Source organism: Carettochelys insculpta, chromosome 7 (genome assembly GCF_033958435.1).
Source record: "Carettochelys insculpta isolate YL-2023 chromosome 7, ASM3395843v1, whole genome shotgun sequence".
Lineage (NCBI taxonomy): Eukaryota > Metazoa > Chordata > Testudines > Carettochelyidae > Carettochelys > Carettochelys insculpta.
This window is the reverse complement of record NC_134143.1, coordinates 46,382,966-46,401,500: the sequence shown is the minus strand read 5'-3', so window position 1 is coordinate 46,401,500 and position 18,535 is coordinate 46,382,966. Positions and strand designations below refer to the sequence as shown.

Genomic DNA, 18,535 nt, shown 5'->3' with positions numbered 1-18,535 from the left:
TCCAAGGAGAGGGGGATTGAGGAAATTATAATCCATTTTGGCTGTGCATGTCCCTGAAGACTGAGTAAAAACTGGAGATTGAATTCACATCCTGTAGTACATGCTGGTGCCTATAATATCCAGACTTTCACATGCCCTGAAGCTCAAGAAAATGAAAATGCACAGTCTGTTAATAAGCAGATTTGAATATCCTGCATCAATAATGACAGTGTGAAGAGATATAAAATGTTGAATTCTTGCAGGTCAGGAGATTTAAAAATAGCTTTATCTAAGTCTGTATTACTCTATGCAAGATTTTATTGAAAACTGAAGTGTGGTAATAAAGGTATATTTCATGTAATGTACTTAGATGAAAGCCTATGTAATTAAAACCTATTTGAAGAGGTCTGTGCCAGTCCAGAAATTGTTTAGCTGCAGGCTAATAGAATTAAGGTACGTGTGTGTTTAATTATTCTACAGCTAAACTTGTTTGGAGTACCTTACAAATTTGTAGCATGGTTTTTCCGTAAGAAATAAGAAGGTGGAAGCTCTGCTCATTGAATGCGTATTACATTGTATTGGCTATTGATCACATTCTTTTTACATATATGTTTGGACAGAACAGAGTGGCACGTGGTAGCATGATGATGGGGGGTGGGGGGCGGCCCACGTAAGTATTGAGAGAAATGTAAGAACTAGGCACTATGTACCCAGCCTCCCTAGCCTCTTTGGGTGAGGGATGGAGCTGGTAAATGGTCAGAACTTCACAAGCTGGGAGTAGGTGGCAGAGGCGACCCAATCTTTGGACTTGCCCTCATCCCAAAAGGCTAAGTGATAGGGAGACTGGAAAATATATTTTTGTAAAACCTAATTTAAAAATATCCCACATGAACAATGCTAAAGCAGTCTGACTTTGTGGGCAAATGCCACAAAAATACGAACCCTTAGCTAAAACCATTCTCTCAATTGTCTCCTGGGTTCAGACAGTATACTACAGTACTGAATCTTACTTGCCCAGTCATCTGCAGTACAGTAGACCCTCCATTTGCATGAGAGTTACGTTCCTGGAAAACCAGGCGTAACTCGAAATTTGCATGAGTCGAGGGGGCAGGGACACGAGCTCAGCATCAGGTGCCACAGCTGGGAGCAGCTGATCCCCCCCCGCCGTTAAGGGGGAAGAGAGCTGTTAGAGCAGTTTGCTCAGCCACTTCTGCCCTGGGGTGCTGCCACTAGCAGGGTGCGGATCCCCTTGTTAACAGGGATCCATCCCTGTATTAAAAGGCTGCTGCCTGCGAGCCAGGTCAGCCGTAGCAACCGCTGTTGCTGGGGGGCGGGAGGGAAGTGATTTCACCTGTGAAGGGGGATCACACCTGGTCTAGGTGCCCTCAGTGCTGTTGTAGGAAGACTGCTGCACCAGCTCAGCCAGAAGCAGCTGCCCCCACACAGGCAAGCGGGGAGAAGATCCCCCTGTCAAAGCCTGACCTCCCCAACCCCTCCCCCACCCCCAGCAATGGCACTCAGGAAGAGCTGACTGTGCCATCTCTGTTTCCTTTTGACGGGGGGATCTCCTCCTCTGGCTGGAGCTTCCAGATCCCCCTCCAGTCACGCTAATATGAGAGAGGTGCGTTTGATATGTGCATATCTCGGAAGTTTACTGTATTACGGTAACTTGTCCAAAGTGAAGAGACACAATAGAAACTCCCTGGGGAATTCTGCATCAAAATTTTTACAATTTTGTGTGTATTTTATTTGTCAAAATGAACACAGTATAATAATGCCAGCTTTAGTTATTTTGGTAATGTATTTCAAAAGCCCTGTGTCTGTAATACAGCCGTTCCCAAACTGTGTTCCATGGAACACTGGTGTTCTGTGCAGCGTGAATGGGTGTTCTGCGGAAAAACTTTTGATGCTAGTAGTAATTTTTCCTTCTAAAATATTAAATATGAAATTGTGTGTATCAAAAGTACAAAGGCATTTGAATAGTATTTAAATGATAGATATACTGATACATATAATGCATTGATAATAGTATAGTTGATGTTGGGCTGCTCGTGCCGAAACAGTTGGTCAGTTTGTTTAAGCATGAGTCGTGGTCAGAGAAATGACATGATGCTGCACCTGATGTGAGGATCCAGCTCTCCCTGCATTGTTCCTAATACTAAGCAGATTTATGATCAAAAGATGCAAAAATGCTCTTCCTATTAAACTGTCAGATGTTACTGGTTTTTTATTTTCCAGTAGTTTTCTTTGTTTAAAAAAAAAAAACCACAAATATTTTCAATAACTAATTTGTTTTGCATTTCTTTTTCATAAAAATGTTTTTTTAATCTGTAAGAAAGGATGGTCCTTTTCTGAACAATTTTGTCCTTTCTATTCTTGTACAAAAGAACTACACTAACCATCCTTCTTTCAGCTGTTCTATTGATCTTTTGTTTTGGGTTTGTACTTAATTTTTTAATTTTTATATTTAATTATAGGGTTGCTAACCATCTTTTTATCGGAAAGACATTAGTTGTTCATTCAGATGATTGCGTCTTGTTGCTTTTTGGTCTTTGCAAAATAAGATATCTTAAAAACTAACTCTTAATCAACTTTTGAGCGTTACATACAGGAATTTTTTGGTATGAGACCTCCCTACCCCCACACACCTGGCCACCATATATATATATGTTCCCTCAGTGTATTCCAAGTGTTCCATGGCCAAATTAGTTTGGAAAGCGCTGCTGTAACAATACAGAAATTACAATACAGAAAGATTCCTTACTACCTGTTTTGATACAGAATTCTGAATTCATTTAAATTATATTTTGGAGTCATATTTCCCACACCCCTCAGAAGCAGTCAAATGCCTGGGGGAGACAAGGGTATCGGAGGAGCTGAGGAAGAGGGAAGCTGTTGCTGGGAATGAATCTGGGTGTGAATTTGGGAGGGTTGTTTGGTGGGGGTGTTGGGAGAAGTATGGAACAAGGAGTTCTTCTGGAGCAGATTGGGATTGCTAGGGAACCTCCACTGTGCACTCCCTAGCTAGCTGACCTCTAGCTTCTCCCATTCAGTCACGCACATTTACTCCCTTCCCTTTGTGGCCCTGCACCCCCACTGCCAGCCCTTCGCAACCCCAGTCTGTGAACCCCCTACCCCTGTAGCCCTATGCGTCCCATGTTGTCTGCCCCTCCATATCCTGTGCATCCTGACCTGGCTCCACTGGCAGGGCATGCTGAAGAAGGCATCCTCTTTTCTTTCCTGTCAGTAGCTGGGGCTGGCCCAAAGGTGGCTGCTCTGTTTGGATGCCAAAAGGCAGATATATTTCCAGCAGATATATTTTCTGTGGGGGCAGAGAGGCAGAAAGTGGGCTACAAGTGAATTTTGTACATAGCGGTGGTGTGAAATTCCCCCTGGAGTAAATAAGAGCCTCCATTTCACTGTCACTGCCTTCACCACCCAGTCTATAGTTGCTTAACATGTAAAGAGTTCAACTTCCACTTGCTTTGTTTTACGCTTATAATCCTCAGACCATGAACTCAGGCAGTAGACTAGAAAGTTAGACAACCTACTCTGTCTGTCTGCTTAGCTCATTTCATTCAGCACAGCTATGATTTGTGGGAGCTGCTTTACGCATGCAGAATGATCAATTTAAATTCCCACCCGAAAGTTAAGCAAGACTGTAGTGCTACCCCACCTTAAGCTTCCAGAGGCCTTGTGTAGCCTTGCAGAGAGTGTGCTCTCAGCATGACCCAGGTGGAGACAACTGAGCCTCACTACATAAAAATCCTTTCCCAAAGAGCAGAGAGTTGTCTGAGCTCACACAGCTGCTACACGAGCATGCAGGAGCAATCAGGGATCTGAAATAGTCCCTGAAATTGAAGTAGTAAACGGCCCGGGCAATTCCTCAGTCATAGAGGCTGGTAAGGATCAGAGGGGTACCCATGCTAGTCTGTAGCTGTAAAAACAATGAAAAGTCCTATGGCACCTTCTAGACTAATGCATACTTTGGAGCATAAGCTTTCCTGGGCAAAGATCCTCTTTCTCAGATGCAATGTCAATTTTCTCCCAAACCACCAGCCTTAGGAGTTGAGCCTCAGCCAGTCAATGGGCTGAGCTGCTCCATGAGGGTGGGACACATGGCAGCAATGTGACTTTTTCTCAGTTGCACAGAACTGACATTAGGGACCATCACTCTGCAACAATATTGCCTAGAGCCAAGCACAATGGGTTCTCAGCCTGGTTGAGCCTTCTGGGCACTACAACAATATAAATGTAAACTAATTATTGCAGAGCTGTCCCTTCATTGGTATAAGGAATGGCTAATGCATAGAAGGTAAACCCAGCCAGACACTCCTCTCCCTCTGTGTTCATTCATACTAGTTCAGTGACTTCACTGAACCTTCCCAAATTTGGTGCCTATGGATTAATTGCAGTCTCGCTCACTGGCATTGCAAGCAGGCCATCTATCAGTCTGCATCTGTGATAGCCAGCTGACTTTTGATATTCGTATGGTTTATGGATCTTTAACTTTTTTTAAGTAATTACTGTGGGTTTTCAATTTTGGGGATGCAGAGTAAGATATTGAGCCTAATATAATCAATACAGAACTTACTAATTTTACCCCGCTTCTCACCAGGAAGAAGAGCATCATCCCATATCTCATGAGAAGTTTAATATGCGTGCTGTGGCATGGGCCACTAAAACTTAATTTCTCTGTCAAACCATGTCATAGTAGAGTCTGTGACTTTATAAAGGACTGGCTTGTGCTAAGTTTACTCATGAGTTCTGGTGACTTGAGTGGGATTGCTTATGTGAGTTAGGCTAGCAGAATCAAGCCTGTCGAACTGACAGGGCCTGAGTTTGCTTGCTGTAATGGCTCAAGTACTTCTGTTGAAATCTTTGGGCCTTTTTGTAAGAACCAAGTGAGTGGAATTTACCATCTAGTGGAGTGAAATAGAAGAGAATTCCTCTATTGTATAGTTTCATTTGGTCAAGCCAGAACCATTCCACTTAACTGAATAAGTAAAGTATTCTGACCAAGGTTGCGTGAATAAGAGCACTGTGCTGGTTTCCATTATAAGCTTCACTAATATCTCCAGCTGGATGTGCATCTTATGACTGCTTTATAGCAAATATGATAGCAGAATCTGTCACTTTTTAATAACTTCCATTCTCAGGCTTGCATTCACCTTTTTTAGGTAAAGCTCTCAAAACAAAATTTCTTCGTTTTTAAATTCTATTCAGTGAGCACTTTAATCCTTGTGGATTTAGCTAGTCTTTTCCTAATTTTGAAAGTTAATGTCACCAAGGCAAGGTATCTAAACATAAAAATGGTTAAGGTATCATCATCTCTCTGCAAGACTGAAATCTTCTTTTTAAACTGTAAATTAAAACTTTGTAGATATCCGGTTACTAAATTACTTGAACTTTAAAAAAATAAAGGATAGTGATGGGTCACTGCCAAAATTAAGGACCAGTTCATGCTTTTGTGGTTATGCAAGCAATTTCTTTTTTTCTTCGGTGGATTTTCTCACCCAAATCAAGTAAGGGGAGTTTGGCCTGCAAAAATAAAGTTACCATAATAAAATGGAGGATAGTGAATGTTTGTTAGTCTTAGGAACAGGGGCTGCATCAGTGAGTTTATAAGGCTTTTGGGAAGAGAGCCACCATTTCTCCTCTTTAATGTGAGATTGTATGTGACCACCACTAGCGCTCCTCTAGGAAGAAGAGATTTCCTGCTTTGAGGTACAGCTGTCATCTGAAACACTAGTAGTCTAAGAAGATCTGTCAGGAGCATGGGACGTTTATCCTTCCAGTGAAAAATTAAGAAATACAGCAGTCTTACGAGTCAGGTCCCAACGCATGTCCTGGAGGCAAATCAGGAGAAGTTCTTGGGTGGTTAGCACATGCAGTCAGCTGACTCAGTCAGCTTGCCTGTTCTGACTCCTCACGTTCAATTCTAAGTCTAGCCCCCTTGGGTTCTTCATGCTATTCTCTGGAAGGGATTGGACATGAGGTTGAGGGAGTTTTCATACTTGATTATTGCGTGAGCCAGGGGTGCCAGTTCCCCTTTCTGCCAGCCTGTGTTGTCACCTGCCTCCTTCTCTTTACATAGGAGTTGATCACTGTAGGTAGTAGGAATGAAAGAAGGCACTAGAGATGAGGTTATATAATCTCAAGATAAAAAAGAAGGCCCAGGCAGCCGTAGATCATTTCTGTTAGTTTCTTAGAGCTTAATTTGTGAAACAGTTACACTTGCTTGACAGTGTGAGCTCTAATAACTTTGTTCAGCCCTGCGCTGCAACAGATTGTTTGTGCATTCCCAAAGCTACCTGAAAATTTCTTTTCTACTGAAACTTTCTATTTTGTTTCTGCCCAAGGGTAGAAAATTATTTTGGAAAAACCTAAGCACACCCCATTAAGTTTTTTGCTGGTGGCTGTTTTTTAAAATTCTAACTCAAAAGTAAAACCCTTTAACGTGCCAAAATTTTCCCACACTAAAGAAATAAACCCCTTGGCCTTTTATTTTTCAGAAACTAAGAACGGATGTAATAAGAGCTTATTGGAAATTTATATTGCTACCAGCCAAGTATGAGGGGACTACCCTATACTGGTCACCTCTATTTGCTGTTTTACGTGGTACCTGAAGGCTGAGGAGGGTGTGGGACAAAAGGAGAGAGTGGATTAGGAGAAGTCTGGATGTCTTGGGTGTGGAGAGACAGTATAGCTGTATCTTGCTACGAGAATTTTGGGGTACGACAGATGTCCTGTAGAAACTCACAGGATAAAAACAGCTGAACAAGGCCTTGGTTGAGAGAGTCTCCATTACAAATAGAATGTTTCCTGCTTCTGGTCACATAAGAATAGAGGGGGTCCTGTTCTTAAGCAGGTCATTGTTGCTAAAACTGATCTAAAATAAAGTTCCATAGGGTATCTCCCTCCAAGGCCCCGAGATGCTGGAACAATTTGGGGCGGGTCGGTGTTGAGACCCATTGAATCAAGCTAACAGCGTTGTATATGATGGAAACCACTGTAAGCCCAGGGGTGCAAGAGCACCCCAAGTTCTAACACTTACACTAAGGCCTGGCTTGTCTCGTCTTGGAGTGTAAGGTGAGGTTTAGAGCTTAAAAGTGTGGCTACAAATTTCATGCTATATTTCTTGGTGGAGTCAATATTGGGGAAAAGAGTTGAATTGAAACAAAATTTTGTCTGGGATGTCTTGGTGTTGACATTTAAGCCTGAAAGAACACACATCAGTTCTCAGAGTTTTCAGACCTGTTGTATTATTTGTTAGAGGAGTACATGTCCTATGACATCAAACCACTGAGACAATAAACATGGGACCTCATAATGGCCTTCTCTTAAAAAATGACTATTTTACAAAGAACTTGGAATTTACTTATTTTCAATCTGCCGTTAACAAAGTGGGTGCTCATAAGTCAGTGGAACATGCTTCTCTCTTTGCTTAATAAAAACCTATGCATAAAGTAGAATTTCGTATCACAAAGAACAATTTTGTCAGAATAATCTGTCTCTTGCATCCTTTACTGCTGTATTGCAAAGAAAGATGAATTCCATCCTCTTAGACAGCACTTTTGTACTGATGTTGTAAACCTTCAGAACAATAAACTGGCAGCTTAGTGTGAAAAGCACAGTCCCTGGTTACCAGTTATGTGCTCTAGTCTAAAAGAAGCAAGAAAAGCCTGAAGGCCAAGCTAAGAAATGAACCACTGCAGCAGAGTATACCCCAAACAGGTGAGATGGGGAAAGAGGGGAAGATCTATAATGAGCTGGTGGTAAGATTAAGCAGTTTCTGTACCTTGTCTTGGCTTTCCATTCTCCACAGGTTGACCCTGGGCCTTGCTTGACTAAGACTCCAGGGATTAGCTCACATATGATGTCTGGTCCAGCAACATATCTGCTGGCACAACTGACTTTCACTATTCAGAAGAAACCCATGGACATCAAATTTTCGTGTTACTGTAAAAAGGCTTCTGTGACATGCTTAGGAGTGTGTGCAGAAGGGTATTATAACAAAAATTTGGCATTGCATAAATGAAATTTTCTGCTTGATTTGGCTAGCTTGAAGAGAGGGAGTGTGTGTGTGTGTGTGTGTGTGTGTGTGTGTAAATATATATATTTTTTCTTAAAAGTAGGATAAGGACTCAGGGAGAACATGCACGCTACTATAAAATCCAATGCTTGAATGCACAAGTTGGGAAACTACTCATTCAGCAGCTTGACTTGCACTGGCGTGTGATTCGGCTATTGCATAGCAATCTGAAAATGTAGTCTTATAAGCGTAGCATTTTTTTGGAAAGGCTTGTTGATAGTGCTCCAAAGGCTTGCAGTGTTCTTCTCTTTTATACATCATCTTCTCTGTGGTGTGACTGACTTTTTTTGAGGATGGCTGTCATAAGAGCAAATTACTACTTGTACATTTTGCGAATGGTGCTAGACTAAAAACAAAACTCTTTGGTACATGCGCACACTTCACTTGTACAATGATCAGGTTGAGAGTTCAGTGTGGTCACTTGGACTTTCCACCCAAAGAGTCGATAAATACACTATGCAGTTTGAGGTGGCACACTTTCAACAGGATAAAATTAGCTGCCACTTTTAAAATGAGGGGACAATGTTGGCCTCTTAGTGCATTGGGCAAACATACTTTCAGAGAGAGGCCTTTTTTGTAAGTTTAATCTTATCAAAGAAACTTCTTTATAACAGTTCTGACTTGTGTATTTTTTTCCCCATACTGTTATAGGTCTGGGTTGTTCTGTCTTCCTCAATCTTCATTGCCAAAACAAGAGGAACCTCCTGCTGATGCTTGCATTAACTGGGTTGCTGAGGGCAGACAGCCTGTGAAGGGAGAGACTGAGTCACCGCTTTCTAGTGAAAAACCTCCCAAAGGAAACAGTGATGAACAGGTTCCTCCTCTTTTGCCACCTCCATCGCCAGGCAATGTTCCTCCTTACCCTCCATTTTTTGAGGGAGCTCCTTTTCCTCCTCCTTTATGGTTAAGACACACATATAACCAATGGGTTCCTCAGCCACCGCCAAGGACTATAAAGAGGACAAAAAGACGCTTGTCACGAAATAGAGATCCAGGAAGGCTTATCATGAGCACTATTAGACTGAGACCCAGACAAGTGCTCTGTGAGAAATGTAAAAACACCCTGAACCCGGAAGAAGCAAACAAAGCTAGGCAAAATGCTAAAACCAGGAGGAAGCTAAGCATTCAGGACAAGGAGCAAAAAAAGCACAGCGATTCTGATTACGTAGAAAAAAGGAACAAGAGAGAGAAGAGGGAAGAAGACAAATTTTCTGGGGAATTAGTGCATCGAACTCCGGTTATAAAAATATCCTACAGCACGCCGCAAGGTAAAGGTGAAGTTGTGAAAATTCCCTCACGGATTCATGGCTCAGTTAAACCATTTTGTGCCCAGCGGATATCACAGAATGGAGGGGAGGACCAAGAAGAGACCAGAGACTCTGAACGATGCCAGGAAACCAAATGTTTTGTGGATAAGTCGGCAAGTGGCCAACTTGCTTCCATTCCAAAGCTGAAGTTAACAAGGCCTGTGCATTCCAGTGCAGATGTTCCACCTCCAAAAATCAGACTGAAACCTCATCGAATAAATGATGGTCAGAGTGTTTCCATTTATAAGGCAGAACTTATTGATGAGATAGACGTCCTTCAGAGTAGCAGGGAGTCCAATCCTGCTGTGTTTTACACTGATGAATCTGCAGATAGAAGTTTAGCAGAGATGTCTTCAGGGAGTTCAGGTGAAGATGATGACTTCAAAAGATTTCCCCAAGGTAAAGATGGACACGATAACTTGGCTTTTCTTATGAATTATCGTAAAAGGAAGGCAGATTCTTCCAGTTTATCAGTGTGTAGCAATGACAGTCTAGATGAATCCAAATCCTCTAGTTCAGAAGTAACATCACCAGAAATGTGTGACTTTTTACCTGGTGATGATGCATCTGTCTCTTCATCTTCAAAAGATGAGCGTAAAATTGTGCCACCGTTAACAGTTAGACTACATACACAGAGTGTCTCTAAATGTGTCACTGAAGATGGAAGAACTGTTTCTGTAGGGGATATTGTTTGGGGTAAAATTCATGGTTTCCCATGGTGGCCGGCACGTGTTCTTGACATAAACCTTAGCCAGAAGGAAAATGGAGAACCTTCCTGGCGAGAAGCTAAAGTATCATGGTTTGGTTCTCCAACAACTTCATTCTTATCTGTTTCAAAACTTTCTCCTTTCTCTGAATCTTTCAAACTGAGATTTAATCGTAAGAAGAAAGGGATGTATCGGAAAGCTATTACAGAAGCTGCAAAAGCAGTAGAGCATCTGACCCCAGAAATAAGAGATCTCTTAACACAATTTGAAACCTAACTTTGCCTCCAGTCCCAGGTGAGTGCATGTGAGACTGATGCTACCTGTACTAAAGGTCTCGTACAGAGTGCATTTGTCTTATTGTCATGTCTGTTCTTATTTCGCTTTGTTTTTGAGTTGCCTAAAAGATTAGGGTTGAAAGTCTTAAAAATGGGTTTCTAGGACTTTAAATAAGTTACCTTTCAGAAGAGTGAGAGCCTGCAGTTCTCATTGACTTCAGTGAGATGAAAAGGACTGTGGGCCAGTTTATAGCTGTGAGGAAAAGAGCACTGGTGCTCAGGGTGGCCACATACCACCTCCCAACCAGCTCTGCTAGTGAACAGCTTGTGTGCCATCTGGATAGATGAAGGCACAGACATGTAGTAACATGGGATTCTAAATGTAGGTGTGCAAGAAGCAGACTCATGCAATCTTGTTTTGACTCTGACAATGACATTGCAGTAAGTGACTTGACGATTTTTAGTTTTGCCATGTAAACACATATGGTTGTAATAATAATTGCCCACCATACCAGGGTGTATTGGCTATTGCCTGACAGTACAACGCATACTAAAATTAATCCTGCCGTGGCTGGAGACCAAATGGCTGCCAGCCCCTTAGCTGCTTTGGTAAATTGTCCCCTTGGAAAAACTTTTTTTTTTTTTTTAATTTTAAATAACTTCACATGTATACTAGCTTTAGTAATCAGTGCACACAGTAGCCCCCCCCCCTTCCCCCGTGCCTCCTCTCCTTCAAGACCCATCCCACTTCAGTCTTCTCCAAGTTGGATAGTCCAATCAGGTTCTGCTTCTTTCTGCAAAAGACACTATCTTGTCCATACATCTCACTTTAAATTAAAATAACATATCAGACTATTTGTCCCAAAGCTGAGAACAAAACACTTGGTTTTGATAACTTCCTGAAAGTACAATATCCTGGGTACTACTGAGAGATGATGGAAGGATTCTTGGGAACAGCTGAGCACAATATTGCTTCTCGTATCAGACAGAAGAAAAGCTGCTTTTTTCCCTCCCTGCTAAGACACATTCATGTTTGTTGTGATCAGTCTTGGGGGTTTGGATTTATGCTGCATTTTGTGATTTTTAAATAGCTTTGTTATTTAAATGCAGATTGTAATTATATAAGGCCTTCCCCTTGCTGCAGTTGAAGTTAATGGTAAAGCTTCGGTGACAGAATAAGACCAAGATGATCTCTTTGGCATCGTGCTGATGGTGTCCATTATGCTACATGGGACCACATCCATGACATTAGCATTGGAACCCCAGTGAAAGTTTTATTAAACCAGGATTGAAATTATTTTTTTTCTGAAATTACGATTGTTAGAATCTTTCCTTGCTTGAAATCTAAATGTTCTCTGGCTCCCGTATAACTCAGTATTATTTCATTGCTTTGTCCTTTATTTCCCTCATTTGCCTAATTTAAGAGATGGGTACAGCAGCTTATGATTTTTTTTCCAAGTTCCTAGCATAAGGAAGCTGACTCATGGTTATATCAATATTTGACTCCACACTTGAGATATTAGGACTGCGATGGTAAATGTTTGTGTAATCCTGAGGAGGGTAGTTTGGATCTAGAGAAAAATAAAGGGACTGTTTTTGCAAACTTGTTCTGTGTAGTTTCATCTCCAAAAATGCACTAATGAGAAGCATTGAGCATTCTTTCATCCTCCATCAAATGTCACCAGTTTGTTTATATGAATATGATATAGATTAGGAACGTACAATCCCATTTAATTAACTAGCTGAACATTAATTTTCAATGATGAACCTATTAAATGGGTGGGGCCCACTCCAGCCCAGCTGCTCCAGCCCATGATAGGTCCCAGAGGGCTGGAACAGCCTCTACCTGCAGTGGGAGCGGGGCTGCTCCAACCCCAACCAGTTAACCATAGCAAGAAAGCCTCATCTGTTTAGGGTGAGGCTTACCGGTTAACCATTAACATCCCTAAATGTAGACCCAGAATTCTCCCTTTTTTTTTGCTTCAAGACCATTGTGCCAGATTGCTTGCTTTTCCTAGGAATAACCTGATTTCAGTTTAGAAAGGCTTTCCTGCATTCCTGGAATTATTCCCTTTTTCTTTTCCTTCTCAGGTGCCTTATCTGACTTGCATTTTTCAGTCTCTCTGCTGAAATTATTGGTCTGTCTCCACAAGAAAATACTAACAGTTAACTGTGTGATAGCATAATTCTGTACCAAGCAAGGCAGCGGTCACATCTGATGACTTGCCCCTTTCCCTCCTGGCAGGAGATGAAAGGTCATTATCGCTTGACTCTACAATGTGACAGATGTCTTATAGTACATTGTTTTGCTTTTACACTGAATTTACTTTTTTGTGCCTCCTGTTTTTTTAGCTTCATGTCTTAATTTTTATGACCTGCCTCAGTTTGCAAAGCAATTTGTTGAATACCTTGACTGAAACTAGTTTTGTCTCTTCAGCAGAGCAGAATTTCATTGCTTTCATTTTGTGAGTTTTCTTGAGAGAACTGAAGTCTTCTCACTACTTTTTAGTAACTGAATACTTTTTCTTTTAGTTGCTATAGATCTCAATGGCTTAGTTACTGTTACAGTCAATTGTGCCAGAAACAATTTATGTAAATCAGTGTCTTGATTTTGAGGGATGTTCAGAGTTGGCAGTTGTTTTAGTTTTCTAATTTGGTAATAAACAAGATCATGTAGCTATGTTTGTAATGCCACATTTTACACCATAGCGAAAATGGGCTCAGTAGTAGTTGCCTGAAGGGTGGTCTGTTTACAAAGTCCAAAAAATCAATTGAAGTAGTTTGTATGATCAAACTAAATCAAAAAGTAAAACAGTCACTCACCTGTCAGAAATGGTCTAGTGTTAACATTCTGAAAGAGGTGGCTTCTGGCCTGCAGAGGATGGAGAAGGCGCAGGGCAATTACTGCACACCTCAATATAGAGTCTACAAGTGCCAAATAAGCTGAATATATGGAGTCCCTTTAAGCTAGAGCTAATCAAATAATTCTAATTACATGTGAATATTTTTTAACTAGACGCTGAACCCCTATGGTCCAGCACCCTCAGGACCTGACCAATACCAAATGAGAGAAGTTGTCAAACCCCAGGAGGGCAATATTTTCTAGCAGCATTACCAACAGTTCTTCTGTTTACTGGGCTCTTAGAAAATACTTAGGGGTAAATTAGAGCTAATAATAGTACACAACACTGAGAGACAGGACTGGTGGCTGTCAACAAACTTTATGGGGTCACAGGATGCTGGGCCACATCCAGCATAAATGGACTTCCAGCTAATCATGCTGACCATGGATGAGAGAATGCTGGACTAGAGAGGTTCAACCTGTATTGTGAAACACAACTTTCAGTTGTCAAGGTTAATTAGCCCTACTTTTTGTTTCCCCAGTGAAATGTACTTCATGGGTGGAGAGTTAAAACCTTGTCATTAAATGGCCAATAAAAATATGGCCATGGGAAAAGACTGGGCAGAGTACTAACCTGTAAAATGCACTTTTGATTCAGCACATGGGGAAAAAAGTCCTACTAAACATGTTCCCATGCCTATTTCCAGCTCTTTGTTATATAAGCATAACTTGCTGTGTGAGATCTGGGGGCTTCATAAATGTTGGTTGCGCTAGAACTAAATGCTTGTAATATATAGACTTTCTGAAGTCAGAGATGTGTTTTGGTAAGAATTAAAACTTGGTCCAACATTGCTGTTTGTTGTTTTTTGCTTTTAAAATTAAAGGCCTGCTACTGAAAATGAGCTACATAAGTCCTAAAAAAGAATGTCCAAATAGTGGATGATTAACCTTAAAGCTCTATTTATAGTAGACCTGCTTGAAGGCTTCTCGAAAGCGTTTTAGCAAGGCCACATTGGTAAAAGGAAAGGCTAACTACATCTTTGTTCCTGACTGCCAGTAAATTCTTTTGTCCAGAAGGTGGAGAAAAGCATGAGAAGGTGTTTTATCAAATGATGCTCTGGGAAATATGGATCTGGCTTTGTCTGGAATATAGGCAAGTCTGTATGCACATGTAGAAATCTCAAGTGAGGAGGAGGTTGTACAGTAGGGTCTCAACGTTCACGAGGGTTCCATGTTCAAGACCTTCGTGAATGTTGATTTTTGTGAATACAGAGGGGGGCTCCGAACTTCTGGAAGCGGTGGCTGCTGGAGCTCTCTGCCCCAGGAAGTGGTGGCAAGCAGCCACTCGTGAGTAATTGAATTTGCAAACATTAAGTTTGCAAATGCGGGGACTTTGCTGTACTGCTATTACTTTTGACATAACTTACTTCGGGGGAAAAAAAACTTACAACAATTCCTGGTTCTTCCACTTTCAGATTCTGTGAGCAAAACCAGATCAGATTCCAAGGATATAACCACGTTATATTTATTGATTTGGATTAGGAAAATCATTCCATATTCTCCCTCTCCCCTCTTCGTCAGAGTTCCTCACTAGTGTTGAAAACACTTGTAACCACCTTACATAGATATTAATGGGGAAATGGGTCTTTAGCAGAACTGATATTAAAGTAAGACAAACAAAAACACAGAAGATAGTAATTGAGGGAAAGGGTTGCAGCGTGTATGTACCTAGATAAGCTACATGGAACATGTTTCTAAGTTCACTAATGCATGTAGCTTTTTTTCTCTTTATTAACTTAGGTTATGCATCAAGCAAATTCATTATTGTTCAGTGGACCCAGTCAAACACTACCTTATCACCACAGTAAAAATTTCCAATGTTTCTTTAAAGTCTTGTGGTATGTAGATTTTCCTTATCCTTCTTGCTATTAAAACTGCAATGCATTTGAGACAGTGACTCTCGTAATATTTGAACTTGAAATTTTTGTATTTAGTTTAACATCCAACACATTTCAGTGCTTATTCAAATCCCTGCCTGTCCTCAGCTTCTTGCCTGGGGATGGCTTCTGCCTCATTGCAGCCTCCACTTTTGAAGAGACAGAGAGGAAGTACATTGTCCTGCCATGACCCCACCTCCTTAAGGGGAGATGCTTTCTGTAGTGTCTGTGTGTGTTTGGGGTGGGGTGAATTTTAGAATTTGCCTGTCCTCTGAGGATATATTTACTCTTCAGTCGGGCGTGTTTCCCAGCTCTGGCACATGGATGTGTGCTAGCCCATTCTGACTGGTGGTAGTGCAGACTGGTCACCTGCTTACAAATGTATGGGAGTAGTTGGCTTGAGCTATAACTGGTTCTGTTTCCAGCTATGCTGTTGTCTTTCAGCGCACTAGCTCAAGCAGAACTAATGCCTTGTCTGTTCTAGCTCCCAGTGACAGTGTAATTATCTCTGAAGAAGAGATGCTTTGATGTTTTCCTAGGTCCCCCACAACTGATAGCTCATGTTCTTAAACAAGGGGGGAGCCAGTGCTCATGAGAGCACAGCTCCTGACTGCAGAGCAGCAAGTAACAATCTTGGAGTAGCCAAGTCTCAGGGTAGGAGGGAAGCAGCAATCTACCTCATGCTCTACATGCTGACTTCCTAATGATTGGATGCCCACCTATTAACAACTGCAACCAAAGGAAAAAGCTTAGCTAGTTGCCAAGGTCTACATGTGCTCAGCTTTGGATTCAAACACAGGATGCTAGGCAAGTCTACAGTGTCTTGACGCAGAGATTGGGTTTAGTTTGCTTTCACTGAAATGCTTTTGAGACTGAGGTTTTGTTTTTGTGTGCATGTGTGGTTTTTGCCTTTGCTACCTTGACTAATTCACCATAGGCCTGAGCTAGTCAAAAATTCTTAAATCCTGAATTATTTTGGTGTAAAGCTTCCAACAAATGCATGCTGCCAGAGCAGTTTTGACAGACTGACCACACACTCATGAGAAACCTTTATTGAGATAGATGAAGAGTCAACCTGTATTGCAAACTTTAGCAGTGTAACTAGCATTGAGACTGATCTAGAGACAAATATATACGCATATTCATTTTGCAGCCTCTGAGGCAGTGAGTGTTTGAACACTGGTCCATGACGGCAAAGGGTTTTGTAAACCTAAGAATATATCTTTGCAGTCTCTGTTCGCTGCTTGGCTTTTCATGATTGATATAGAGTCTTTGGGCTGAAGTTTCATGCACCTGAAACTCTCCAAGCAGAGTGACTTCTCTTCCATACTCTTCCCTAATGTTAATTATCACCCCATGAGCTTCCACAGCATAAACAGGTTTGTTAGCATAACCAGGTCTGCTTTTAAAAGATTAGCTGCGAAACCTGTACGCAGTAAAACTCTAATTCTATGGTATAAAGCTGCCCAAAAGCATTGGGTGAGGTTTTTGTGCTCCTAACATGTACAGTATGGAACTCAAATCTCACAGGCTGGTCAGCTAAGGTGGCATGAAGGTACCATGGTGCTCATATGATTATAGAATCTGGAAGGGTCCTTGGTGTAATGTAGACATTGCTGGGGGAACGAGAAGTTACAGCAGACTTCTAGGGGTGCTCTACCTCCTACAGTAATGTCTGGAATCTTGATACTATGATATGCTGTTGCCTCACCTGGGTTGGGGGAGTTTTCATGGCTGATATCCTCGGTGCCTATGTCACAGCGACCTTTGCCAGCGCTAGAGGAGGGTTTAGAATCTTCTCCTGTACTCTGGTTTCCTACCCATCAAAAAAGAAGCCAAGGTCTTACTGCTCACTTCAGTGAGCAGTATCTTGCTACCTGTTGCTTGTACCTGGAGCTTTTTGTAGGGTGAGATGCTTCAGTATACATTTCCCCTAAATGTCTGCATTAAATGACTTCCTAGTATTGATGGTCCTTTTGGCATTTCACTGCAGGAAATGCTGTCTTGACCTTGTTCTTCTCTGTATTTCTTTCTACAGGTAGTGTTTTGTACAGCCATGATGCCACTAAATTTTACAACCTACTGAAATATTTATAAGTTAATGTTATTGCTGTTTGCTTAATATAACCCTTTTTTTGTGATGATTGGATCTACGAGTAGCAAAATTGAATCAAATTACATAGACTCCATGTAATGCATTCTAGCAATGTAAAAACTAGGTTACAGTTTTCTTTTAAAAGGGGTTTTCTGGTTTGGTGTGTAGATGGAGCTAGTCTCTGTATTCCTTGTAGAACAAGGAGAGGGACAGTAGTAAACCAACCTGATTGGATCTCCCTTCTGTGGCACACCTGTCTGAGTCTTCCACCTTCACACTTCCCAGAAATATTCCAAAGCCTCTTGTCTAGTTCATTTATTGCCAGTCTCGTGCATAAGGGTTAACAAAACAAGTCCCAGTACCGTAGTCCAGAATTCCCATGGCACAGTCTAAACAGGACATGCAACATACAGCCTTGGTATCCTTCATCACATCCTGGCTCTCCTATGCAGGCCTTTCAAGTCCTTGTACCAAGACACCCATCCCAGCCCTTCCAACTGGAGAGCAGGCTGTCTTCTCCACGGGAACCTCTGCAATCAATCTGCCAGGAGCATCCTTGTAGGGGAGCATCCCTCATTCTCCCTGGACCTGGTACAGTTTCTCTGGGTCCAGCTCTCTAGCCCTAGGGATATCGATGGGTAAGCACCTCAGCAGCTATCCTGCCATTGGTCCTTGGCTCTGGCTGTTCCACTTACAGCCAGTGGAGAAATCCCTTTGGGTGCTACTCCTGACTTGAGCATTAGCTCTTTGGTTTGGGGACATGAGCCAACAAATCCTTCTTGCTGTTCTCCTCTTGCCTTCTCCCTGCTCCCACATGTAGTGTAGCTTCCTGCCTAGCCAGCTTCTCTTCTGGATTGTCTCTGACTTTTTATAGCCTCTGGGTGCTCACCTCAACCCCTTACTTGGCCATTTGGTAGCACCTGTTCTGGGGTGGGTCTGGACTGATTTCATTTTCTGGGGCCAGGAGTCCCGTGACAGGAACATACACTGCACCGTTGTGTGACTAGATGTGGTGGTGGTGGTGGTGGTGATGACGATAATGGGTGTAGTTAGTGTTGTAAAAGTGTGAAATGTTAGTGTTGTTTTTCATGTGAAATGACTTTCTGAAACATTGACTTTCTGAGCCGTAATTTTCCATGTTTTCTCTCTGCCCAAGTCAAACAGCTGATCTGAAACCTCAAACTTCATATGTAAACAGTTAAGTCAGCTTATATTTGTAGCTAAATGCGAGGCAGAGGATTGCCTTAAAATACATTGTAAATGTCTGAGCTTGCAGGGCTGCCCATGAGCTGTGGGTT

The 18,535-nt window shown here is 41.8% G+C and overlaps 1 protein-coding gene across 2 annotated transcripts in view; it reads left to right on the top strand.

Annotated features, from left to right (window-relative positions):
- PWWP2B (PWWP domain containing 2B) overlaps positions 1 to 18,535 on the top strand; it is a 42,536-nt gene that overhangs the window by 11,012 nt on the left and 12,989 nt on the right. For both annotated transcript variants that reach the window (XM_075000438.1, XM_075000437.1), the window contains exon 3: positions 8,726 to 10,382. In XM_075000438.1, coding sequence (XP_074856539.1) covers positions 8,726 to 10,364 — 1,639 coding nt within the window. In that variant the 3' untranslated portion in view covers positions 10,365 to 10,382. The remainder of the gene's footprint in view (positions 1 to 8,725; positions 10,383 to 18,535) is intronic.